Source organism: Orbicella franksi, chromosome 4 (assembly GCF_964199315.1).
Source record: "Orbicella franksi chromosome 4, jaOrbFran1.1, whole genome shotgun sequence".
In the NCBI taxonomy this organism is placed as follows: Eukaryota; Metazoa; Cnidaria; class Anthozoa; order Scleractinia; family Merulinidae; genus Orbicella; species Orbicella franksi.
Genome location: NC_138148.1, coordinates 14877301 through 14904486, shown reverse-complemented (window position 1 = coordinate 14904486; position 27186 = coordinate 14877301). Strand labels below are relative to the sequence as shown.

The 27186-nt window shown below is 39.1% G+C and overlaps 2 protein-coding genes and 1 pseudogene across 2 annotated transcripts; all 3 read left to right on the top strand.

Annotated features, from left to right (window-relative positions):
* Positions 1-1012: 1012 nt before the first annotated feature.
* On the top strand, positions 1013-2215 carry LOC145485421 (uncharacterized; annotated as a pseudogene).
* An 8430-nt stretch (positions 2216-10645) lies between these two features.
* Positions 10646-11638, top strand: LOC145485447 (melanocyte-stimulating hormone receptor-like). Its single transcript, XM_081464115.1, has one exon. It carries the CDS (start codon positions 10764-10766, stop codon positions 11613-11615), a length of 852 nt encoding a protein of 283 aa, XP_081320241.1. The 5' UTR covers positions 10646-10763; the 3' UTR covers positions 11616-11638.
* A 3621-nt stretch (positions 11639-15259) lies between these two features.
* On the top strand, positions 15260-16733 carry LOC145485324 (adenosine receptor A3-like). Its single transcript, XM_081464005.1, has one exon. It carries the CDS (start codon positions 15457-15459, stop codon positions 16627-16629), a length of 1173 nt encoding a protein of 390 aa, XP_081320131.1. The 5' UTR covers positions 15260-15456; the 3' UTR covers positions 16630-16733.
* The last annotated feature ends 10453 nt before the right edge of the window (positions 16734-27186 follow it).

Genomic DNA, 27186 nt, shown 5'->3' with positions numbered 1-27186 from the left:
GAGTAAAGCCTGCCTTCCACTAGCATAAGTGAACATAACCCCAAAGATAACCATCAATATAAACCATAAGAAAACAGTAAGTAATGCACATAAAAGTGTAAGGATTCAAATTTTGATCCTAGCCTTTTGTATTTACCCTAGCGTTTCTTAGTGCCAATATAAAGCTTAAAGTTGTTCTTATGAGTGAAAACCTTGTCAAAACCAGGCTTACAGATCTTTCTTGCCCATGAAACTCTGGAATCTAAGAGCATAAAATGAGCAACAGCCAGCCGAAAAGAGCGTGGCTGTCATTGACATGTACAAATGACTCGTACCCATTTGGGGCCTCTATGCCGGCTAACATCTTTGCATCTTTAACTTTCCCGGAAAGTAAGTAAGGCTTACTATGTAATAATATGATCTCATTTAACGAAAGGTAGACGACTTTCATCAAAGTGACTTTCAATCGAAAGGCTTCCCTAACCCACTTCATTTACTGACAGCCTGTGTCATTTTGGCAAAGCCTGTGTAAGCTTGCAGAAGCTCCACGAGACGAGATATTTGTCTGTGTCGTAATATTTTTAATAACTTTTTGTCTTGAATATTTGCAGACTGGCGCTCTTAGCTGAATAGCTTGTTTAACCAGAGGACAAAACTGATCAGATTGTGAGGTCTTGCTGTGTGAAATGTTTATAATAGGAAGCCTGTAGTTGTGCTTCGAGATTAAAATACTGCTTCGTATATAGTTTTGGTAAATATAAGGTTCTTAACTAACACCAAACTACTGAATCTTCAAGGCAGGTAGGTGAAACGAATTATCATGATGATTGCGACAGATCATCTTTCGTGATTGCTATTGAAGTTCCACATTTACTACAATAATAGTAGATTGGGTTCGTTACAGACGCAGATCTGGCATAATATAGATGAATGCAAATATCACTCCCGGATTTGAGTAGTAGAATCGAATCTCTACCGACCTACACCGAGTGTTTCTTGTTTGTCCTACAGCCTTTCACTTTTTCCACTTTAGTATTTCGCTCAAACCTTCAGGTCAAGACATGTTCCTTTATAGTTTATACCAATCAGTTTTTCTCTCCAAAGGCTGTGCTGCTCAATTCTCACCGAAATGAAACTAAGCCTGTTTTCTCTGCTGTTTTTGGCCGTAGTGGGTCAAGAAAAATTGGTAAGTATTTCAGTCAACATTTAAAATACATTTAGCAACGTAGAAAGCTATTTAGTATAGTTAATTTCCAAGATGAAATGGTTCTTTCCATTTTTTAAATTTATTTTTAATCAGTCCACTCCTCCTCTCCAGTCGATAAGCTGTATGTTTTGGGGGTTACTTTCCAACCAAATTGGGTTTTTAATTGCAGTCATGCTATCAAACGCATATAACTGTTAATGGCCTTTTACCATCATAAATACTTCCCAGCTCATGATGTGGAACTCTGATTGTTGTTTTGCTTTATTTCAGTTCCCTAAAGCTATCCACCTGGAAATGAAAGGTTTTATCGCGCGATCCTGTTTGGATTACCTTCGACATGGCGTCTTTGAAAGCGACTTCTTCTGGCTCTTTGATAGCCACAATAAGCGATACGTGGCTTACTGCGATTTCTCGTCTGAACCGGGCGCAGCTTGAACGCTTGTCATGTCTTGGAACCGAGCATCGAAAGATCTTCCTCATTTTCGAAGCAAGACATTTCTGCAGGACGCACCAATCAACCGTAAGACCCCAAACTGGAACTCTTATCGCCAGACTCTGGCTCGAATGAAAACTCTCCGCAGCCAATCAACATACTGGCGAGCAACCTGCAGCTTTGACCAAATGCAACAAAAGATTGATTACAGAGACTACCTCAGAGGCAAGTTCAGCGACTTTGACATAATGACATATCTTGGTCAGGGTCATTGTTTCCCTGTGGATTACGTGAACATCCGTGGACATGCGGCAGGGAGTGGTACCACAGCAAGATTCTGGCAGATGCAAGACGCCTACATGCTAACTATAGACAGCAGTGTCACGGGCTGTGGCTTTGTGGCCAGCGCTGGAGCTGTTCCGAGTGAAGACAACTTTGGCTACTACGGCACTATCAACAAGAATTTCCGCTGCACAATCGCAGATGATTCTACAACCCAATGGTGGTTTGGTGGATACTTGGATGAACTTTAAATCAGACTGTATACAGACTCGATAGGAAGCTATAGGAATTCAAGTTATATCATATGACTATGGACCCATTCCAAAAATAGCGACAGTTGTTTTGTCTGGTAAGATTTCATAGCAAACTAACTTTGGCACTTAGAAATATGTGAAGCAACATGGTATTCTCAGAATTTTCGATGTTTTCTTTTAAATGTGGCAAATTTTTCACCCATTTAAACTTAAGAGAGTTGTCTGGCAAAGTTCAACTTGTGTTCCACCCAGCCTCATTTACATCTCCTTGTAATATCTAATCACGGTGATTTAGTTCGACTTCATCTTTAACGTAAAGTAAGTTAATTATGTTGAGAACTGTTTCCTTTTTAAGACACAAATGGTTACTGTTCTTGGAATGGTTCTGTAGCACTATAACCAGACCGCACTATTCAGTCACTTCGGTTGAGTCCCGCTATTTCGAACTCTCAGGGAAAACGAAAAATATTTCGAAACAGCCGATACAGAGCAGATGACTGCAGGACAGTTCCAAGGGAAATGGGGTCCATCTGTATTTGTTAGAGGTAACTTATAGGACAGCTCTCACTGGCATAAGATTAATAAATCTGACATAAGAAAACGAGCTCTAAGAGTGACATTTTTTCATATGAATTTTACTTTTATCGAGACCCAGCAACAACAACGAAGTGCGCTCAGACATTCTTCCGCATGTCAGTATTAATCGCAGAGGAAAAAATGGCAGAAACAACTCTAAGGAGAAGTGAAAACAAGTTTCAGTGTTTTAATCAGGTCAAACTATTATGGTATTCTAGTGATAAATATCACTGTTATAGCAAAGAGGGCTAAATTATTAAATTCTGAGGGAAGGGAGAAATCGGAGTATCTCTACTCTCGCCACAACGTGAACTGAACAAATAATGCTTGTTTTTTTGGTTAATATCTCATCTGACAATGCTTGATGTTCTCTCGTAATAGTGCTCGTTAACTTCATTCCGAAGGTTTAGAAAAACTATGCGCTATTAGATAGATTTAGAAAACAGCCCTAAGAAAATACGCGCGCTGATTGGTTAAAAATCGTGTTTCTATAACTCGATGGAAACACAGAACTAGCACGAGCTGTTGACGTAATGATGGCGCGAGCAAAGAGAATTTACATTTTGATGATCAAAGTAAACAAGCTGTTTTTCTTTTTTCGTCGCGGTGTTTTCTAATAGGCCGTCGCGGTGTTTTCTAATAGGAAACATGTTCTCAGTGTTTCTTTCGAGTTATAGAAACACTCGTGAAAGTTTGGGAGAACTCGAAAAAGCTGTGGAAACACTCGCATCATTTCTCGTTCTCCCAAACTTCCACTCGTGTTTCTATAACTCGATGAAAACACGGTACATGTTTTCTACTTCTTAAATGTGAAAGGAATGCTTTTTTTCAATAAAACTGAGATATACGAAAGGGTAGCTTTTCTGTCAAAATAGTATACAAAAGGATACGCGGTTGTACCTTCAAGCGGAACCTCCCAGTATAAATTAGAACTTTCTAAAGTACACCCCCAAGGACTTAAGCGTACTATAAAAATCGCTATGTTCACTAGCAAATTTTATGGCAAGCTAAATCTTCGAGCTCGGAAATCTTGTTAACTATAAAACCAGCAAAAACCCAAATAGTACTTGCAATCTCCTGGAAAGTTTTAGGCACATGACGGGACGCACGGGGCTTCTACTGTAAGTACCGCAGAGAAATAATGGGAAATGTTCCCAGCATTCCTTACATACTCTCCCTAAGGTTCTTCGTCTTGCGGCCAGGGAAGGCGTCATAATCTGTTTCAGTGACATCTCGGTGATATTTTAAATAAGAAACAAACCAGAAAGAGCCGATGGAACATGAGACCAGCTTTAAAATGAAGTCACGATATTAATAGTGCTTTAAAAGTAAATAGTGCGTTCTACTCATTCCCGATGCTTTCAAATGATGGCGGACTCCACCGACGCCAATAATCTGAAACAAAACAAGGTCATTATATATCGGATCACGTCTAAACAAACGTGAAGAAAGACTTGGGCAGGAAAAAAACGTGAGCGGACAAAACCGGTGAATGCCGATAAATCAAGTAATCCCGCAATGATGAACGAATTACACAACATGAACCTTCCTCTGCTTCTCCCTCTGAACCAAGTTCAGATCTACGAACTGAACTTAAAGATACCAAAGTGCCTACGAATGGATGTTGAGCGCGGAGAACAGACGTAAATGTCTTGTTTACCCAATGAAAGCCATCGCAATAAACTCTGAGCTTGCATCAACTTTCTTTTCTCTAGTAAGTTCTCGCGCGAGTGTGGCGCATCTCTGAACGCGCGAGACCTTACGAGAGAAAAGAAAGTTGATATGGGCGAGAATCTCCAACCCAAACACTGTGCAAATCGATAGACTTCCACAAGTGAAATACACGTGTGTAGATTTGGGGTAGGGCTAAAAGTTGCATCTTTAAAAAGTTAGGTAAGCACCCGTTGGATCCCTGGACTTAAAACGCGAGTGTGGCGCATCCCTAAACGTGCGAGAACTTACGAGAGAAAAGAAAGTTGATATGGGCGAGAATCTCTCAGCCCACGAGGCGACGCAAATGACTTCTATTGTAAATATCTCTTCACGGTGTTTTTTTTTTTTTTTTTTAATTCTATGAGAACAGGGCTGTATTCCTCTAAGGTTGTGGGTGTAATTCGTAAAAACACTGAGTTCTTATAAATTGTTTAGAAATTCTTCGTTCCAGTTCAAATTTATGTTGCTGGCACATGGGTGGGCACTTTATATGTAGACTGTGATGTAATTAGGATACCTTAAACTATTTTTACTGTTCATGTTGCACTGCTACGTTAGTCTTCTTTATAAATATTTAACTGCTCTGGTCCAGGTTTTAATTTCAATATGATTAAACGTTCTTTTTGTGCGTTCCTGTTAAATATGATGCAAAGTTGTCAATTTTAGTAATTTCAATTTGAAGAAAAGGTCCTGTTAGTACCTTCTTGTTCCTTGATAACAATTTTGCGGGGTTGGTTTTACCGGGCGCTTTTCTTCATGACGCCTCCTGGAATAAGCTATACCTACCCTAGTTGAATCGTCATCAGTTTACCGTACTTTATTCAGGTTATTGATTGGAAAAATAATTATACTTTTGAACCTTAGTTCCTCTATTTCTAGGGAATGGGGGGTGGGCTCACTTCTTTCGGAGGTCGTTACTTACGGACTTGTACGATTCGTTGCGTGTATGAGCCATGCATGGTCCCCTAAAGCTCTGACAATCTGTCTTAGTTCCATGTACTAAGTTTCTCCCCGCGCTTTTTTTTTTTTTTTTGCCTTCGGCTGTGTAATTGTGCGATATTTTCTGCACAATAATTTCAATTGCCGAGCATGATAATACTGCACGTGGCTCCCACTGCCAACGACATACTCAGACAAGTATTCCAGCTCATCTGGGTTTTTATTCCTTAAGATCTGTTTTAGATTAATTAATCAAACGCTCCTTTACGCCCGGACAAGCATCTCGATGCAAGCTCAGAGTTTATTGCGATGGCTTTCATTGGGTAAACAAGACATTTACGTCTGCTCGGCGCGCTCAACATCCATTCGTAGGTACTTTGGTATCTTTAAGTTGAGTTCGTAGATCTGAACTTGGTTCAGAGGGAGAAGCAGAGGAAGGTTCATGTTGTGTAATTCGTTCATCATTGTGGGATTACTTGATTTATCGGCATTCCCCGGTTTTGTCCGCTCACGTTTTTTTCCTGCTCAAGTCTTTCTTCACGTTTGTTTAGACGTGATCCGATATATAATGACCTTGTTTTGTTCCAGATTATTGGCGTCGGTGGAGTCCGCCATCATTTGAAAGCATCGGGAATGACTAGAACGTACTATTTACTTTTAAAGCACTATTAATATCGTGAATTTATTTTAAAGCTGATCTCATGTTCCATCGGTCCTTTCTGGTTTATTTTTTATTTGATATCATCGACATGTCACTGAAACAGATTGTGACGCCTTCCCTGGCCGCAAGACGAAGAACCTTAGGGAGAGTATGTAAGGAATGCTTGGGAAATTTCCTTCCATTTCTCTGCGGTACTTACAGTAGAAGCCCGTGCGTCCCGTCATGTTATAAAACATTCACGGATTTAGATAGGTTATATCGTTGAAATTTGCAACAATTTCTCACCCTCGGGCATCTAGGACCTCTTCATATGAGCCCGGTAGCCGGGCTGGCTCGGCTACCGAGACGAATTTTGTGGTTTGTTCATATGGGAAATTTCAGCCCGGTCGACCGGGATGAAATCCAAGAAACAAGACCAAAATTGGTGGAACATAAACTTTTATCGTTCGCAACTGTCATAGCTTTGTGGACTCTTGTGACTTTACTAATGAAGCTATAGCTAATTCACATACTTTTGAAGTGGAAATACATGCGAGGCAAAAATTAGGCCATTTTGACCGCTATGTTGCGAAAGCGAAGCTATTTTGTAAAAAAGTTTCGTCCCGGTCACGTTCTTCATATGGGAAAATTTTCATCCCGGTCACCGAGATTCGGAATCGCCAACTATTTCTTGTTAAATATCAAGTACTCTTACATTTGAACGAGTCCTTCCGTCGATATTCAGTAAGAACTCGTACCAAACAAAAGAACTCGTACCAGTCCAGCCCGACTTTCCTTTGTTTTGAAAGTCCCACAGTGTAACTTGTGTTCCAGCGTAATTAATTCCGTACCATGTGACCGGATCCTGCAAAGGGTCTCTTGTTCGAGTTTTAATCTGGCCATAATAATTTTCAAAGTACACGAGACAATTCGTCCACTAGACAACATGCATTTCCGAAGAAAAATTGAGTGCTCTGATCTCCAGAGATCTAAATAACACTTTCCGTCGAAAATCTGTTGACATCTGCTGGTTTTATAGTCCCAATATATAGGATACAGTCGTTTGAATTTTTTATTTGTTCTTGATCGAAATATAATCGATGTGAATGGAAAAAGCATCGCAAAATTACCGATGTGAGCAGGTTCCAGCGCAAAAACTCTCACAAAGAAGGGAAGGGAGCGTTCATTAAAGAACACTGACATTTAAAATTCTCTTGTTATCCTTCCTTTTTGAAAACCACGCTGATCGTGAAAGAGCTCGTGACGTCAGGAAGAACATCCCTGTATTTGGAACAAAAGCTTTCAATCTGGCTCATAAAGACACTTGAAAAATCGCACAAAAAATTATTAATGTACATACATATACTTTATTTCCTCTCGAATTTTACGAAGCTAAAATTAGCTAATATCTTTGAGAACATAGATACAACAAAATACAATACTTATACAATAAATATGCTAAAAATAATGAAAGAGCTAAACTATGTACATAATAAAACTAGAAACAAGTTCCAATGCTACTGAAAAGAGTCATATTGTAATATTTTTCGTTTAGAACCTAACCTACCACAACGGCTAATTGTGTTATTTCCTTACACATTTCACTGCCTTTTTGCAATCCGTTCGTCATAAAATTACAACTCAAAAAGCTCAAAAGCCAGGGGCCCGTTTCTCGAAAACCCCGGAAACTTTTCGGGCCCACAAAGCCATTTTTAGTTAATTGGTATTTAAAGACAGAGAGGTGTATACGCCTGAAAATTCTTGTATGAAGAGAACCTCTGTTCATATTAAGAATATGTGAATAAAAAAGAGCTCTGAAGTCATAAGGTTTGAGATTTTGCTACAGCTTTTTGGGTGTGAAAACTTTTCGGGACCTTCGAGCAACGGGCCCCATCTCTTTAATTTTCCACTTTCGCCGTAAATAGAACGCATAGTTGAGTATTTTTAGGGATGCTTCAGTTCTCGCTAGCGAGTTTTGAATTTTTGATCGCTTCTTGATTCAAGTTTCATTCATTCTTTCATTCATTGTTAGTTTTTGAGATTCGGAGGGGGTCTAAGGTCTCAGGTATTGGGATTAGGAGTAAGCCCTACCAAGAGAAAATGAGGTGAGAGAACACATCCCCATGCCCTTAGATCATGGTGTCTTGGTCTTACGTCTTAGATATTGAGACTCGGAGGGGGTCTTAGGTGTACAAAAGGGGTAAGTAAGGTAAGGTAAAGTAAATCTTTATAAACGTGGTCAAAATACACTTAGCCCATTAGATCACTCTTAGTTTTTCTGTCAAAATGTTAAACAAAGGGCAAGCGGTTGCACCTCCATCGATACGGGCGTAACCTACAAGTAAAATTAAAAATTGGTTAATGCTTAGCGTGCGTATATCGAGGTATGGATGCACGCCGGAAGTTTGAAGAGCACGAAAGAAGCGTAAGAGTTGCTCGAGGCGAGAGCCGAGAGCAACTCTAGTTTATTGAGTGCCCTCCAAACTTCCCAAGTACATCCATAACTTGATATACGCACAGCTAAAAGCATGAATCAATTCTTTTTCATAATACAGATAGGACCCTGCGCGCGCTCTGATTGGTGAAAAACTCATGTTTTATCAGAGTATAAAACATAGAAAAAGCGTGTTTTACTGTTTTGCGCGTGTAAAATCTATATCATAAGCCAAACGAAGAAGCGTAAGCCGTGTTTTACACTGTGATAAAACACTCCGGACCTTTGAGAACACTCGAGAAATGTAGAAAGCACGAGCCGCAGGCGAGTGTTTTCTACTTTTCCCTCGCGTTCTCAAATGCGTGTCGCGTGTTATCACAGTGTAATACACGGCTCAGGCTTCCTTATTTGTTAAATAATGCACACTCCCAGGGACTAGAGCAAACTACAAAACTTGCTACCTTCACTAACAACTTCTATGACACTTTAACACCCAAATAGACCTTGGAATTTCTAGGCATTCTGAAAAAACATCAAGGGATTTATAAAGGTTATATCGTTGAAATTCTGCAACAATTTCTCACTGACAGGCATTTTGTCAGTTGAGATAACAGCCTACCCCTTACAGGTTGCAGTAGATCGTGCTGAGTGTTTTGTTAGTGTACCCAAACCGAGAATACGGTTTCGTCCAAACAATATTCGGAGACGCGTACTATTTCTTAATAAACATCAAGTACTCTTAGCTACTCATAGAACTGATATTATAACAAGTCTTTACGAGGAAATTCTGTAATATTGTTTGTGTGTCAATCTAGCCATAAATTTTTACAATCGGCGGGACATAGCCATTTTAAGTTATTCTCAAGCTCCGATATTTCGTCAACAAGGCAACCAAGATGACTTAAAGAATCGTTTGGCATTTCCAAGGGAACATAGAATACTCTCAAGAAGTTTAAAACGCTTTTCATCGAAAATCTGTTAACATTGTTCTAGCTGCCGGAATTATAGCCACTGCGTAATAAATAAAACCAGTTTGTTGACTAATAAGGCCGAGCATTTATAATCAACAAATTTTAACACCGCCTGGGTGCCAGTGAGTTACTTCATCGCCACGGATTTGGAGCAGTTGGCAGTTTCTACATAGTGCAGGGTTTATGACTGTGAACAGAGTAAACGAGGACCTAAAATGAAGAGCTGTATAAGAACGATTGATTGAGTAATAAAGTGCAGATTGAATTAATTTTTGAGAAGTGATGTTTTTAACTCTATAGATCGTTTTCACTGTCACGCAATAAAAAAGATAAATCGAAAACCATCCAGTGGAAAAAGCTATGAACTTACGATGTTATAGAAGATAACTAAATAAGACAGTTCTCCAAGTTTTAGGCCTGTGTGTTTCCCCAAACTTCAGATATTCGTCGAAATGTTTCGCAGATATTTGCAGAGCCCAGTTTGAAAACGCCATGTTGGTGTACCTTCGTGGTACACCAATATGGCGGCCGGAAAATAGTGTAAACATCTGGAACTTATTTTGGCTATCTAAGTGACGGATTATCAGTACTGACCAAACAAGCATTTACATAAGCACTTTTCATAATGCTCTAACTTCTAAAAAGTCTCAAAATCATGAGATAAGTATATATTTTTCGACAAACTCGATCGTAGCCTTGTGTCACGCACCTCCATAACCCTGAAATTCAAAATGCTCTGGATTCCAAACGAAGCACGCTATTGAGCTGTAAAATTGTAAACACATATAAATTTACCGCCTCTTATGCCTGATGAGGATAAAAACTTTGGTGGCTCTTCAGTTTTGGATTTTCGAAAGTGATGACGTCACGTCAAAACGATCTATTAAAGTAGTATAAGGACAGAAATATGACGACTGATTTTTAAAAAGGGTGCTGATCACTCTAGGACACCATTCATTTTTAATTCAATTTCCGCTGATACCTTCAATTCCCCAAGTAAAACAAAACTGACCGATTTGTTTGGAAGTATACAGAACTCGCTAAATATATTTTGTTTTTTCCCACGTAGAGCAAAAACGAATTTGGCTCGATTCAAGTTTGTTCTATTCTTAACTTTAATTCAGGTTTTACTGTAGGAAAAAACTTTGCTGGGCAACATCAATACGAGGTTTTTACCATAAACCATTCGGTCATTGAACTCATCAAGGGCTGTGTGCAAAAGGTGTTAATGTCGTTTGAGATTATGAGTTACGTATGCAAATCTTGAGCGGTTCCTGATAGTTTGATAAGAACATCTGCTGTCACCATTACAGCCCATGCTTACATTTCAGACTGATGGCGACTAATAACGTTACTCACGGTGGAAACCAAACTGAAACACTTCATCGGTTTCTTTTCTCAGCAAGTTTAACCAGCGACGTACGCGAACCAGTGATATTTCTTTCGGCGTTGAACATTTTTCTCTCCATCACTGCATTTCTTGGGAATACTCTGATCCTATTCGCCCTTCGTAAAGAGTCTTCCCTTCATCCGCCGTCCAAACTCTTGCTTCGTTGTCTGGCAACAACAGATCTCTGCGTTGGCCTGATATCACAACCTCTCACTGTTACTTATTGGCTTTCCCTTGTTCAAGGAGATTGGGATTTTTGTTTCGCCGCATTGTCTGTAACTTACGTGGCAAGTTATATCCTGTGTTCAGTGACTTTGCTTACACTGGCTGCAATTAGCATGGACAGACTTCTCGCCCTGTTGCTGGGACTGAGATACAGACAAGTTGTACCTTTGAAGCGAACATACGCGACTGTAGTAACCTTTTGGGTTGTGCCAACTGCTGCCGGGATATCGCCAATTTGGACTTACCAGCTAATAAGCGTTTGGTATGGCTACATTGTTACTTTACTATGTGTTGTAACCCCAATTGTGTCACACGTGAAGATTTTCCACTCACTTTGTCATCATATAACCCAAGTTCGAGACCATGTGCAAAAACCGAGCCAAGGCGTCCCACTTAACATAGCGCGATACAGAAAGGCAGTGTACAGTGCATTGTGGATGCAGCTGGCAATTGTCGGGTGTTATTTACCATATGGTATAATGGGAACTTTACTCAATTATAGTACACCATCACCATCCAAATTTCTCATCCTGGAGTTTTCACTCACTTGGGCTTACTTTAACTCGTCTTAAAACCCGTTCCTTTACTGTTGGAAGATCAGTGAAGTAAAACAAGCAGTAAAGGAGACAATCAAAGCGGCACTTTGCTGTTTGTGACGGTTAGCTTATTGTTAACATAATGACATGTTACTCCTTTCCTGACAATTTTTCCAACTAAAAAAAAAAACTTTTCAAAATGGTTTTTTGGGAGTGTTTCATCTGATTGAAAGTATAGTGAGTCAGGGGCTAAGGTTGAGGCTGACTAAAAATCGAAAATCTCACATAGCGAAATGAATTTTTCCAAGACCAGGTGAATCGTCAGGCATTGGCACCCGGCAAAGATAATGGATGTTACGGGAAGTTAAAATACCACAGCCAGAATCGTGATTGTGGATAACTCGATAATGCTGTGGACGGTAAATTGGAAATGTGTAAGCCAAACTACAAAGCAATGCAACGTGGCAAGCACATGGCGAACACGCTAAGACGAATTTACTTACGAAAGTAAAGACACGAAAAAGAAACTTTCCTTTAGGATTTATGATTCCAGATCACACAGATGATGGTGCATCAAGTATGCCAAAGGAACCGATACAGAGTGGATTCATCGGCTCCTTCAATGCATCATGATATGACTAATCTTGGTTCATGGATCCTGATCCGGACCATCTCAGGAGTGATTTTTTTCCCGTTGAGTTTCTATCTATGCAAAGTTAACTGAAAGAATACTATCACGAGTATTATGCACGAGTATGTTTTTGAATTCTTCCCTAGTGTATGGAAAAAGCGCTCAAAAGTTAATTACAATTTGCTCTCCTTTTAACAATACACTTGATAATAATCTATTATCTGAATACTGGTGTGCTAGAGCCGTTTTGTGTATGAAAGCAAGTAGTTAGTCACAATTTTAGCACTGAATAGGTCAGTGAAATATGCAATAAAAATCCCCCGTAAAAATCCGCGTGATGATGCCCCTTAAGAACGTCAAGTTAATGAACGTGAATGTAATAGACATGTTTAGGAAGAAATTGAGTAAAAAGTAACAAATTAGTCGATTTAGACACGGAGGATCAAGGAGTGCAATTATCTCCCAGTTGAATAAGGCCTGAAAATCATTGTTTAGAGCTGTGATAATAGCAGATTTTAAAAAACTTAAGGCGTTGACCGGACGCAACGCTATTAATTTTCAATTTGATTTGATTTGTTACGTTCGATATCCCAAAAAAAATTGAAAATGGAAGGCACAGAACTTTTTATGGACTGTTTCATTCTGCAGTAGAACGAAATTGTATTTAATTTTTCGATTTAGTTCGATCACAATCTCGTCCCATTTTTTCGATTTAATGCACTTTGTAGAAACTCATTAAAACAAAACTGGTTAGTCAACAACAAAAAGCTAGCTAGTCAACAATATAAGGCTATTGTTGCGAAATTATCTTGTTCAGAAATCATTTTCAACTAAAGTCGACATCATGAACACTCCTCACTCAAACTCATCGTTAATTCATCAAGTTGAAATAAACAAAACCGTAACCGCACCATGGATGGTTAACGATCTTAATGAACATAAAATTTTACGATTTTATCAGTCCTTTTTGTACATGGTTTCAGTTTCGATTGAGATGATGTTCACAAAACTCAGCACAGTGTTTCATCAATTTCCAAACACCTCGAAGTTCGTCACAAACACTCCGCTTCGCGTCGTATTCCAATTAGCGTTAACAGATAAGACTTCTTACAGATATCGGGCCCAAGATACAGGCACGTGAGATTTTGAATAGAACATATCTGATCGTGGTTATTTTTGGGGTTCTGTCTGTTGTTGTTGTTGTTGTTGTTGTTGCTGCTGTTGTTGAAACGTCGTCAATTTGGAATTACCAGATAAACGTTTGGTATGGCTACGTTACTAAGCCAGGAAACATCAACTGCCTCGTACTGAATTTTTTTTTCATACTTCTTTAGCATCAAAATCAAGTGTAAGATCTTGTTTAACACGAACAACCTAGCCAAGTAATTCCACTGAACAAAGCACGCTATAAAAAGACAGTGCAATCTGGTTACAGTTGGCATTAGCTGCTTGTTTATCTCAACTCGTCTTTAAGCCCGTTTCTTTGCTCAGAGGATCAGTGAAGTACAATAACGGTAAAGAAGACAATCACAGAAGTAATTTGCAAAAAAGCTCAAAAATTCAGGAATAAAAGGCTTGTGATTTAAAGCGCTTGGAACGGCCTGAAAAAAGCCCCCATTGAATCATTCTCGGATAAAAATCAACTTGCTACTCAAAATTAAGCTGGACTACGCGTGAAACTAGAGTGGGAACACGAAAACTTCAAAACAATTGTTGAAAAGCTTCAAACCCTCTAAAATAGCTCCAAGAGAAAAAATACTGGAGACACACGGATTGCTCCGCGTGGATTCGCGTAGAAAGCCACAGGCAATCCACGATGAGTGAAAAACAAGATTGTTTTCAAAATTAAGGTGGACCATGCATTAAACAAGTGTGGGAAAGCGAAAACCTCCAAAAAAATTAAAACTGTTGAAATCGCCTCAAAGAGCTTCAGGACAAACAAGTGAACGTGCATCCATCGGTGTGGAAGAATATGCAGGGAATTCAGGAGCGATAAGGAAAACATGTTGCCACGCGATACCTGATGACAGGTCTCGCTGGTGAATAAATCTCTTTCCCAATAAAATTGTGAAAGTGTTAAAAGGAATTCTAACCATTATTCTCAAAGGTATACTCTTCAAAGCAATTATGCGTAGTTATAAATCCAGCAGCACTTACTTTGTTTTGGACAAAGCACGCGCTATGTGGCCAATGTAGCCAGAATTTGGCTACGTTTGCTCAGAGTTCCCCAGAGCTTCGTGTCTTGCTTAGTCCAAAAAGCGAAGGTCTGGGGTCGAGAACGATGCAAAGCTGCTAACGCAAACTCAAAAATCTGCTTTTTTATGCACACGTAACACTGACTCGGATTTGTGTGGAGCGACATTTGTATACTCTCCTATATGATCGACAAATCATCATACTCCCGTTGATTTAGTCTTCGTTGCTGGAGTAAATCGTCAATAGATCGCTCTGAGTCATTTTTCACAGAAACGGTTTTGAACGGGATGAAGTTGTTTCAATTTACCGGTACGCCCGGCGGGTGAAGGGCTTTCTTAAATTTAAGAAATCTTAGGACTTTCTTTTAACCTCTCTTGTTTTCAAAATTGTGGAAAAATCGTTGTTTTGCAATTCCATACTTCTCCAAAAAATGTCCGTTCTTACTGTAGTAGTAATAATAATAATGATGATGATGATGATGATAACAATAACAATAATAATAATAATGATGATAATAATAATAATAATAATAATAATAGTACTGAATGCTATTTAACCAGGGAGCTCACATCACCAAAGGTGAAAGGTGTTATTCAGTAAGGCCCTGCCAAAAAAAGAAAAATGTTAAATTTGAGACAGGTAAAAATATCAAAGTTAAAAATATATATATATATTAAAATGTTCAATAAAATTACAGGATAAAAACGAGTAAAAAAACTGCCTTCTTCAAGGTTTAAAAAGTAAAAGTGACCTCATGTCACGTGTTGGTTTGTCAAGAGTGCTCCATTCTGCTATTCCTTGAAATCAAAGGTTCTGTTTTCCAAAATTTCTTCTTACTCGCAGTAAGTAAAAATTGGATTTGCTACAAGTGTTATAAGAATGGATGTCACTGATTCGCTTTGCATCAAACTTAAAATCCATAATTTCATTTGCATATTTAAAAAGGAAGAAACAGCTGTGAAATAGCCTATGTTTTAAAAGTGTTGGCAAACAAAGTTCTTTCATTGCCTCTGTAGAAGAATTAAAACTAGGTAAACTGTGCTCATTAAAATGAGAGCAGATACATTTTCCCAAAGTCAACTCCCGACGTTATTTATTATACAGTACGCAATCATTTCGCAACTTATTTGGCGTGACATACTTTCTAAATTCATCGAAACCGATTGCCATCGTCAGAAAACAGACGCTTGTTTTTCGTTTTGGAAAGTGAAGGAACATGGAGAACGTATATCGAGCTCCTTTATCCATTTTTTCAGTTTCTTCCCACCACATCAGAGAACAATGGCGTTCACAAACTTTGCTGGAGGAGAAAACCAGACGGAAGCATATGAAAAACTTCAATGTTCGTCCGGTTTGACAGAGAGAATGAATGTACACTTGATATATATATCAGCGTTCAACATTTTGTTATCCATCACTGCCTCGCTTGGAAATGCTCTGATCCTAATTGCCCTTCACAAGGAGTCTTCCCTTCATCCGCCATCCAAGCTCTTGCTTCGATGTCTCGCATCAACGGATATCTGTATTGGTCTAATTGCAGAGCCCCTTGGCATTATCCGTTGGATTTCTATGGTTAAGGAAGATTGGAATCTGTGTCGATATTCGCTCCCCTCGTATTTTATTACGGGCTACACCTTGTCTTCAGTATCTCTGTTAACAATAACTGCAATAAGCGTAGACAGACTCCTGGCGTTGGTGTTGGGGTTGAAATACAGGCAAGTTGTAACTTTGAAGCGAACATATGTTATTTTGGCTACCTTCTGCGTTGTGTCCACGGTCGCAGCCACATCGTACCTTGCAAATGACGTTATTACCTACTGGTATGGCATACTAATGATACTGTCGTGTATGTTTACCTCAATCATCTGCTACACAAAGATTTTCCTGATTCTTCGACATCATCAAACCCAGGAACGAGGCCATGGTCAACGAGAACGACCGAGCCAAACAATTTCACTGAACATGACACGATACAAGAAGGCAGTGTCCAGTGCAATGTGGTTGCAGTTTGCGTTAGTAGTTTGTTATCTTCCGTATGGTGTTATGTCAGCTTTGTACAGCAGAGGACTATCTTCATCCAGTTTTCTTCCTTGGCAATTAGCAGTGACTCTAGTTTACCTTCACTCGTCGTTAAACCCGTTTCTTTACTGCTGGAAGATTCCTGAAGTGAGACAAGCTGTAAAGAATACAACCAGGCAAATTCTTTGCTGTTCATCGAGTTAATTCACTCCAAAAATATATTTTTTTTAATTCGTTAAAAAAGTAAGGTTAAAAAAATGAAAGCAGTTCAGAGGGATATTTCATCAAATTAAAACTTGCAGTTCATTCTCACTCTCCCAGAGTAGAGATTTAAAATGTGAGGTGAAACCTTATGTGCGCATACAAACTCAAAGTATAAAATTGCTTGTATTAAAAGCCCTTTGTTTTTCTACGTTCACAGTCTAACATCTGCAAGGCGATATAATATCATCAACGTAATGAGACACCCCACTGTCACAGGAAGAGAGCTTTTTGAAGCAGACTGGAAATAACAAGACAATCGTTAGTTTCTCTCTTCGTCAAGTAATTTGGTAACATTTTTTAAAGAAAGTTCATACTGGAAAGTGCTACATATTAAGTCGCTTTAGGAGGAAGTCTAAAGAACGTCTTACGTGCTTTCACAAAATAGTCTTTCTTTAAGGTTACCGTAAACCTTCGCGGGTGTCCTTAGCGAAAAAAATATTACCGCGCTGTCTTAAAGACAACCACTGCAAATTATATATCAATGCAAAGGTTATAGAATGCTCTATTCGATAAAAATTGTTTTGCCTCGATTTTTTTTAATCATAAGGCGAGCGCGACCTAAAAGCGCAAAACGACCGACGTTCCATTGAGCGAATTTATCGGGTATCAAACTCGACCGCATCAACAAAGCTACTGCATTATATCATTCAGGAGGCATCAATCATCAAAACCGTGTGGGGGATTTGCGTTTTTCAAAATTGATTCCCTGCAATGGCCTTCGTCGTAAAACGTGTCGCTGTATTTTTGGACATCAAACTTTCCAAAATTTTTTCCAAAAAAACCAATAGGAATATCGACAAACCCTCACACGGTTTTGATGATTGATGCATCGAGAATGATATAATGCAGTAGCTTTGTTGATGCGGTCGAGTTTGATACCCGATAAATTCGCTCAATGGAACGTCGGTCGTTTCGCGCTGTCAACGTGGCAAAAAATCTTTCTCATTTAAAAGGCAATGTACACCAATGAACATCCGCACACTCGTTTACTGTCGTCACCTTTTAGGCCCCAGCGGAGGCCCAGTAACTCTCGTTCACCAAACGAATACTCCTTTTTCCTCCTGTCGCTACAAGTTACGTTCAAAATTGAGTAACTCTTGTTCAACGTTATCCGTAGGGACCGGTCTTTTATAAGAAATGTTGGATTTATATAGTCGCGAAGCTCGACAATAGATTTAAACTATGTTAAGTGTCCATCCAACTATTCAGGGGTGCGCGCAAACAACGTAAGTGCAGTTGCTTATTTTGATTCACGGACTAGACGACTTCTCGCATCTCAAACAAAGTAAAGACGTATTACGATACTTTTTAGCTTCCCCGAACTTTTAAGAGCCACTCTACCTAACCACCGCTTGAGGGGCGGCACAAGGTCGAAAAAATTGATATTTCGTCCAGTACGCTACTAATCGTGATATAAGTCCAAATTCACTTCTAGCAAGTACAAGAGCTGTTTTTGAACATGATATAATTTTTTTCTTGGCAAGTTATTTCTGAGGCGAGCGGCCCCATGCAAGTTGACCCAATTTGACCTTTCGATGCGATTTTGTTTAAACAGGAAATGTAAACAATTCGACTAGCCTTAGCTCGCTTTCAGAGCAAACCATTGAAAAACCCTGCCATTTCCCATTAAAACTACCCAGTAAACCTGAGATAATACTTCAATGACAGCTTACCTTCCAAATGGGTGTTTGAAGGCAAATAATTTTGATGTTCTTCGTTAATTTTCCTGTGTCTTCCTGCCGTGCTCAGCCACCGACCTTTTCATAGGCTATGGCATTTTCTATATGTCACCTTTCTCTGGCTTGTGCAATATTTTTGCAGGACCTGGATCCATGTTTTGCATATAAAGCATCCTCTGGGTATCTATTGAGTTTTGTATTGAATCTTTCTAATAAAAAGAGGCAAGACGTGAAGGAACTAATTGAACTGAAAAATAGACCCAGATCGATGTCACGCAATCTTTACATCTAAGTGATCAAGTGCCGCAAATACATCCGCGTGGATATTTTTGTCTTGCTCTTGCTCATTTCTTCCTTTTCTTGCTTACTAACATACGTTTTGGTTTTTGGTAACTTTTTTTAATTGTAACCACAAGCCTATTTCGAAGGAGAGTTCATTGAATGCAGTACTTTGAATCGGTGTATATACACGCAACACATTTACTTTTCCCATTTTCTGGTGACTATGAAGCAAACTAGAAATACTATCTAGTTTTAGCTCCAAAAGTCAAATGCCTGGGCAGGTCCATTGCTAATGATTTCCTAAAGCTAGATAAAAGGGAATGGTAATATATATCTGAAAAAGGACTGGTTACTGGCCGCAAAGCGAGTTTTTGTAATTTGTATTAACTGTATTTACCAATTTGCCCATGGCAGGTGAACACGCAAATAGGTCCCCTTCGTGGCGGATCTAACTTTTTAGGAATTATGTTCAACAAGATACCTTTTGATGCAGAAGTAGACGCACGCTTTTATATTCTTCTCTAAAACCATCCCTTTGGAAACTGAAAATGATTTGCTTTTGGGTTCGCACAAGACATGTTTCTTTTCGTACGAGCAAAGAGCACGTAAAACTGTTTTGAGAGTTGCCATCGAGAGAGATCTAAGTTTAAAACAGATAATTACCGAACGCAAATAGATCTGTAACCCGCGAACGCAGACGTATTTCCGGCTGTCGCTTGTCTCCGCCGAAAATAACGTCTGCGAACCCGAGCCAGGAAACGATTTCTGTGACGTAGGAATTTTAAGCCAATCACAGTTTAGCTCAAGTAGCCCCAGAACTACTGTGCGAAGTATACGCTGCGACGAGCACTCGAGTTTCATTCTATCATGGAATCTGATTGGCCAAGGAGAACCAAAAGTCATTACGTTACAGAAATCGTTTCCTGCAAGGCTCGGGTTCGCAGACGTTATTTTCGGCGGAGACAAGCGACAGCTGGAAATACGTCTGCGTTCGCAGGCTGATACATCTGTTGCAAACGGTTTGCTTACCTCTAAAAAAAGTTCTAAATATAGAATTCTCACGGCGTTCGAGCTGTTATCTTTTAAAATCGAACTTTTCGATCGCTCGCCCGATAAAGGCTAATTTCACTAGCGCATAAGCACAAGCATAAGCACAAGCCCAAGCACTCGCATAAGCAAGTGAGAACACCCACGACATAAGCATAAGCATAAGCACGAGAAGAACGAACATGGTTCGTTCTTCTTGTGCTTATGTTAAGCTAGCACGTGCGAGGCTCCTAACTTTTTCTTAAATTCGCAAACCTTATCACACGGACAAACTCCACTGGATTAAAATTTTTACAACTTTACAAAGATATGTGCAGGAAAATGAGTTTAGGTCTTTTGAAGTGTATTGTATAACCTTGAGCGCTAACTTTGTCAAAAAAAAAAAAAACATTTTAATTAATGTTGGAAAATCTTAATCAAATTGTTGCAGTGGCCATGTAGTCGACCGTTAAATGCATTGCGTGCAACATCAACAAGAAAAAGGAATTGTTTGCATAGGAAAACTCCTTTCCCTCTCCTCCGTCAGAAAAAAAAGTAATCACCTGATCCGGAAGTGACGAAGGAAAGATTGCGTTACATTCACTAGACCAAGATTTACGTCTTACGTTTAGGAATCTTTTTTATTATACAAGAAACTAAATGAATATCAATAGGTTGCTCACTGAGAGGTAGATATTGCAACATATGGATTGATTTTCCGGAAAAGTGCTGCACAAGCTTAGCCTGGAACCGGCGTACAAGCTCGATGTCAAGATATGACCCTAACTTATGAAGCGCGGCAATAAGAAAGCAAATGATGGAAAAATTAACTGAGAACGTCAAAATTATTTGCCTCCAAACACCCATTTGGAAGGTAAGCCGTCATGGAAGTATTATCTCAGGTTTACTGGGTAGTTTTAATGGGAAATGGCAGGGTTTTTCAATGGTTTGCTCGGAAAGCGAGCTAAGGCTAGTCGAATTGTTTACATTTCCTGTTTAAACAAAATCGCTTCGAGAGGTCAAATTGGGTCAACTTACATGGGGCCGCTTGCCTCAGAAATAACTGTTGCCAAGAAAAAAATTATCGCGTTCAAAAACAGCTCTTGTACTTGCTAGAATTGAATTTTGAAAGAATTCTACATAATACCGAGTATGTTTTGAGATGTTTGAAAACGGTGTGGAATTTTTTATTTTCAAAGTCTAAAAATTTCGGTTCTCTTCGCTTGCTCTCCAGGAATTCGGAATTACAATTGTTAGTCTAAAATATCATCAAGGCAGCTTAGCAATACCTCCTGAATAAAATTATAAACTACAGAAAGCCATAATTTGCTATGCGCCTTCCCGCGAGTTCGATTATCTGAACATGAAATTGGACCTCATTTCTGTGATTTTTCGGCTTCACGGGTTGTCGACGGTTTTTTCGCAATTTTCTCAAAAATGTAAAAACACTAGAACCTAGGACTTATATCACGATTCTTAGCAAACCATACGTTATCTCTGGACGAAATATCAAGGGGTCCATTTTTCCAACCTTGTGCCACATTTTTTCAATCTCACTCGGTCCCTACAGTACGAAAGCCGAAGAGGGACTTCAGACTTCCAGACTTCCAGACTTCCAGACCTCCAGACTTCCAGACCTCCAGACTTCCAGACCTCCAGACCTCCAGACTTCCAGACCTCCAGACTTCCAGACCTCCAGACTTCCAGACCTCCAGACTTCCAGACCTCCAGACTTCCAGACCTCCAGACGTCCAGACCTCCAGACGTCCAGCCTTCCAGACTTCCAGACTTCCAGACTTTCAGACTTACTTCCAGACTTCCAGACCTCCAGACTTCCAGACCTCCAGACCTCCAGACCTCCAGACCTCCAGACCTCCAGACCTCCAGACCTCCAGACTTCCAGACCTCCAGACTTCCAGACCTCCAGACTTCCAGACCTCCAGACTTCCAGACCTCCAGACTTCCAGACCTCCAGACGTCCAGACCTCCAGACGTCCAGACCTCCAGACGTCCAGCCTTCCAGCCTTCCAGACTTCCAGACTTCCAGACTTACTTCCAGACTTCCAGACCTCCAGACTTCCAGACCTCCAGACTTCCAGACTTCCAGACTTACTTCCAGACTTCCAGATTTCCAGACTTCCAGACTTCCAGACCTCCAGACTTCCAGACTTACTTCCAGACTTCCAGACTTTCACCGGAGAGAATTAGATCCGGTCTACGACTGAAGATTGAGGACTGAAGTCTAAAGTCTGAAGACTGAAGTCTGAAGTCCCTCCTCGGCTTTCGTAGTATAGAGAGTCGCTCTTAAATAGTTTTGAGAATGGTTAAATTGTATTTACATTCACGTCGTGAAGAGGGTGACTCCCCAGGGAGTACTCCCATATGAAGAGTTCGGGAAACATCGGAAAATTTTAATTAAACCCATAAAGGAGACCAATTTGGGCCTGGCTCGAGCCAGGAGCCCATCATTCAAGCTTCTTTTAATCCTAAAACATACCTTTTAAGACGAAAATGACATTAAGCGTTTAGTGCTTTCCGCGCACCGGCGAAAGCTTGCAACATTGACTTGACTAAATTCAGTATTTTAAGGCCTCACTTGAAAGAATGATAGTGTTTTGTTCACAATAATACACATGAAAAAATTACTCGATTCTGATTGGCTAAGAGCAGTGCAGTTCAAGTGTAACACCAGTGCAAAAAGTGTAACATCAGTGCAAAAAGTGTAACACCAGTGCAAATTACACATCGAAATTCTGGATTATGATTGACTGAAAGAAAATAGCAACTTTTCGAAGAAAATGATATCACGTAAAATAATGACGAAAACTTTGAAAAAAGTTTTCCCAAATGAGAAAAAATGGCTTCCAGAAAGATCTTCCGGCACTTCCTCCGCGCGAATTTTTTCATGTTTTTATTATTAATAAGTAATCATACGGTTCTTCTCGTTCAATTTGGAGTTAATTTGCACTTGTGAGTTTTTCAAAAAGCTGAAATTGCACTCGCCGAAGCGGCTCGTGCAATTTCAGCTTTTTGAAAAACTCATTCGTGCAAATTAATTCCAAATTGAACTCGAAACCGTATGATTACCTGTACTTACTTCTTCGTGTTTATCCTTACAGACATTTTGACGCCTAAAACAAGTAGCCTTTCGTCCTGAGCACCCAAGACTAAAATCCTTGATTTAAAACCCTAATAGGGCAACGAGCATTAACTATATTAGAGTTCCTCCCCGGGGTGATTCCAATTTTTCTTCTTATGGCTAAACTATTCACGTGCCATGAACGTGAAATACTGAAATACTGGCGTGAAATGAATACAGTTTTGCTAGGCCTGAAAAAATTCTGTATTCAAATTGTTTCGAGAATTTTTCAATTCTGGTGGGTGTCAAGGTTCCGCGTTCAAGGCTTGCCGAAGCTTTTTCATCTACATCTGTAGTCACCTTTAGTTGCATTTACTTGCTCCACGAGTTATATCTACAGGTAAAATAAACATGCGATCCCTCATCCATTTTTTTAATAATTCGGTAATTGGTTTTAAAAAAAGTAGCCGGTGAAATCGAATTCCGTTTTAATGCCTTTAAAAGTGACGACACACAGAAAATGAAATTTGTACTCTGTTTTCAGCTTTACACTTTCGTTGTATAACGGTTTATGTGTAGACATTTAAAAAAACATCTGTAAACGACTGTAAAACTACAGACTACAACTTGAACAAGGTTCAAGATGCCAATAACTAACGTTAGTGCCCGCGGGAGGGAACGGGACTGCAACGTTTGACCACTGAGTTGCACTGTTGGCCTGTTTTGACAGAGGTAATACACGAACACTGGTTAGAATTTATATCACCGTTGAAAATTTTCTATGCATTACTCCATTTCTGGGAAATGCTCCGATGCTAGTCGCTCTTCACAAAGAGTCTTCCCTTCATCCCCCGTCCAAACTCGTTCTTCGTTCTCTGGTAACAACAAATCTCTTCAGTTTCTCCAAATAAGGCCGACCGAGACCCGCAAATAACGTGCTTATATCTTTTTCTCTACGGTATTGCTTTGGAAGCAGTTTTCGTGTTGGACTTTAAGCCGTTCAGGTCATATCTGGCGGACGTATGCGTTTGACATTTCGGGAACAAAAAGCGATAATGTTTGAGTTATTTGTTATAGGAATCCATAATCGTCTGACTCTGTGTTGAATGTTTACATTTTACCTTGTTTTACGGTGTAACAAAAGGCTTGAAAAGTTGCCAAAGTTGGAAAATCCGGACCGCTGGAGCGCCCGCGATAAAAGCAGAAATTACTTGAGTTTTAAGAGAAGAAATATTACTACATGTAGAAAAAATCACAGAAAAAATTGTATAAGATTAGTGGAGGCAAATATGTTCAGATATAAAATCAAATGCAAAACACCTTTCAAAAGGAACCATCCGTTAGGGTTTGGGTTACGGTTGGAAAAAAAAGCAGTTTAAACAGTAATTGCAAGAAATAGCAAAGACTGCTAAAGATCCACTAAACTTATTTTTGTGGTGGCTAATTATAAACTTTATTAGCACAATATTTCTCGGGAATACAGAGCGACTTTGCTGCTGAGGAAATAACAAAGGAATATATTTTTCATACCATCGTGCTTGTAACCACTGTCACTGTACCAGCTGGGTTTTGTAGTCCATCCATAACAGTAGCAACTGCCTCCCACTTTCACATAGGACGAAAACGCTTTGCAATTTGGCCAGTCTTCGATACTTCTCGAACCCTTGTCGACTATGGGACAGTAGTTGTATAGCTGTAGTCATCTGACGAGGCCGTTTTACCCCCTATGATCCTGATTTCAGCACCAGAAGTCTTGCATGCTACTGAATGTCCGCAGTTGCCTGCAATCATAATACTGCATGGATTTACTTCGAGACGATGACAAAATGAACAGTAAGTAAAGCAGCTTCGTGGGACAGCCTAACAGTGTATCTGCGTCGACTGGACCTTTATGAAGGTATATTAACTATCATAGCAGACTTTTGAACCTACCGTTTCGAGTCTAAGCCCTTTGACGGGGGTAAAGAGTCCTAGAGGCATGATAATGACTGTAGGACCGTTGTTTCATTTAATAGCCGATAACAGAAGATAAATACTAATGATATAGGCAATAGAATATGATCATAATCTCTTGCATAGTGGGGAATTTTATGGAATTCCTAAAATATGTTATGTATTCCATTTTCAGCAACCTTTAAAAAAGTTATTTTTACCAGATGACAATTAGAAGCGACTTCTTCTGGTGAACATTTTTTTTGCTAAGACAATTATAGCATCAATATTAATTCTTCCTTAATAAGGACTTGACCTAATTTTTTTCAAATTGGATAAACAATTGTCAATAAACTAACTTCATGGAATTAAATATATCATCAGGATTAATAGGTATAGCTTTTGTAACGTCCATTTAAAGCGGTACAGAATAAAAATTACTCGTTCCTTATGCTTAATGTTACATTTCTTTTAAATACAAAATAAGACTAACTAAAACTAAATCAATCTTACCAAGAGCTACAAGGGACAACACAAGAAGCAAACGTATATGAATTTGGGTAGAAGAAGAATATGAAGTCATTCCGTCATATGATAGAGGTTTCTCTGAACAAAAAGAAAAAACAAAACAAATTTAAAGCAAACAAGTTTTGTGACTTTTGCTAAAATTGTCATGAATGTTTTCCATGCTTTTGTTAGACAGTAACCAAATAAAAAACCTTATCAAAAGGCAATGTTCAGTATTTGGTAAACAGTTTTGTACTGGTCATAATATTATCTCTGGCTTTACTAAGCGAGTCACAGTAGTCAGACGAAATACGTAAAGAAAGTTCAACATCTTTTGAAACATGATGAATAGTTTCATCAAACGGAATTCCAATTTTTGAAATTTCCAGTGGGAGGTAAATCTAGGAATTATGGACGAAAATGTTTCGCATACTAAACTTCGCGTTGTTCGTTTGGAAAAATATGTGCTACTTTCTTAGTTTGACATAACCAAAATAAAAAGGTATAAATAAAAAGCAATTTGCCAATTAATTAATTTACTTTAAACTGCGAATTCGTGGGAAATCTACGAAGTCTCTACCAACCTTCAGAGTTTTTCAGAGTGCTCTAGACTTACTTTTCATCGACCTAAAGTCAATTAACTAAAACGTGTTTGACTTTGCTTTTTTATTTCTCACAGGAGAATTCATGCATTAATTATTTGTGACCATTACCGCCTTACCACAAAGTGTTTCATTATTAAATGACATTTAAACGCTTATTTGAACTTCACATAAATTTTGTTAACAGTTCCTCTAATTTGTCCCTTCCTGAATGATCAATTTTATAGTTAGCATAGACGTTTTCAGTCAAAGAAACACTCTTTTGTTTTAGCATCTACAGATTGCATTGGCGTTCCCGCTTAAAGCTGATTGAAAATAACGTTGGCTTGCAAAGTGATGCATTCAACTGAACGCGCCACATGTCGATAAAATACACGTACGTTTGTTGGCTTATTGGTTGGCTTGAAAGTGCGAAGAACCAACAAATACTCAGCGGGTGTTAGCGGCACGGGCAGTTAGGTGTAAAAAAAGATGAAGAATTTTAATGACCCACTTGTTTGAATTCAAAGACTAAGCACCTCATGTCAAAACCTGTCCGTTTCCCAAGGCCTGCCTAAAATATTTATCCCTACCAAATAATTAGTTGAGACCTCATAACTCTTTTTCCTTGAGAGGCACTTTGAATGTAGAATGCTGTTAACATGAAGACTACAGTGTAAAAATTGTTTAAAATATCTAATGTGACGTGGTTTTAGCTTTACCTTAAATTTTCTTTTTTATTGACTGAATTTCATTATTTAACAGAATATGTAAGTTATCTTGTTCCTTTCCTCTTTGGCTTAGGTAGATCAGTTCGGTTATTTGAATACTTAATCGTGTTTTCCTAGTAAATGTCAACATCATTATATCTAGGTTTTCCGGTCACGAGACTGGTGGGCAAAAAGTAAAAGAAACCAAGTGGCAAAACCTCGTTCTTGTGTAATTTTCTGCCCTTTGAATGGCGCAGAAGTGTGAAACACTAGTAAAGAATTATAACTTTGGTAAACGAGTTGCCATGGCGTGTGTCAAAATCAAATGAAATGAAGCTTTAACACACTTGGTAATCGCTAGCGCACATATGAAACGTCCTATATTTGAACTGCCGTGAAAGATATGAAGACATCAATGATCATTACAGTTATATATCGACGTAAACAGTTGTGAAATTAAAGGCTGAAAAAAAATCAGGCTTCAACGGGATTCGAACCCATGATCTGTGCGATACCGGTGCAGTGCTCTACTAACCGAGCTATCAAGCCAACTGGGAGCTGGCCACGTCGTGAGTTCGTAATATACCCGTAGAGTGTGAAGAATACATATGAATACTGTATATGAAAAATCAGATATTTGAACTGGGGAGAAAGATATAAAGACATCAATGATCATCGCAGTTAGTGAAATTATTTAACTG

Bases quoted from the DNA above. Each gene is read 5' to 3' on its own strand.
- LOC145485324 (XM_081464005.1), top strand. From the start codon at position 15,457: ATGAGAGCAGATACATTTTCCCAAAGTCAACTCCCGACGTTATTTATT.
- LOC145485447 (XM_081464115.1), top strand. From the start codon at position 10,764: ATGGCGACTAATAACGTTACTCACGGTGGAAACCAAACTGAAACACTT.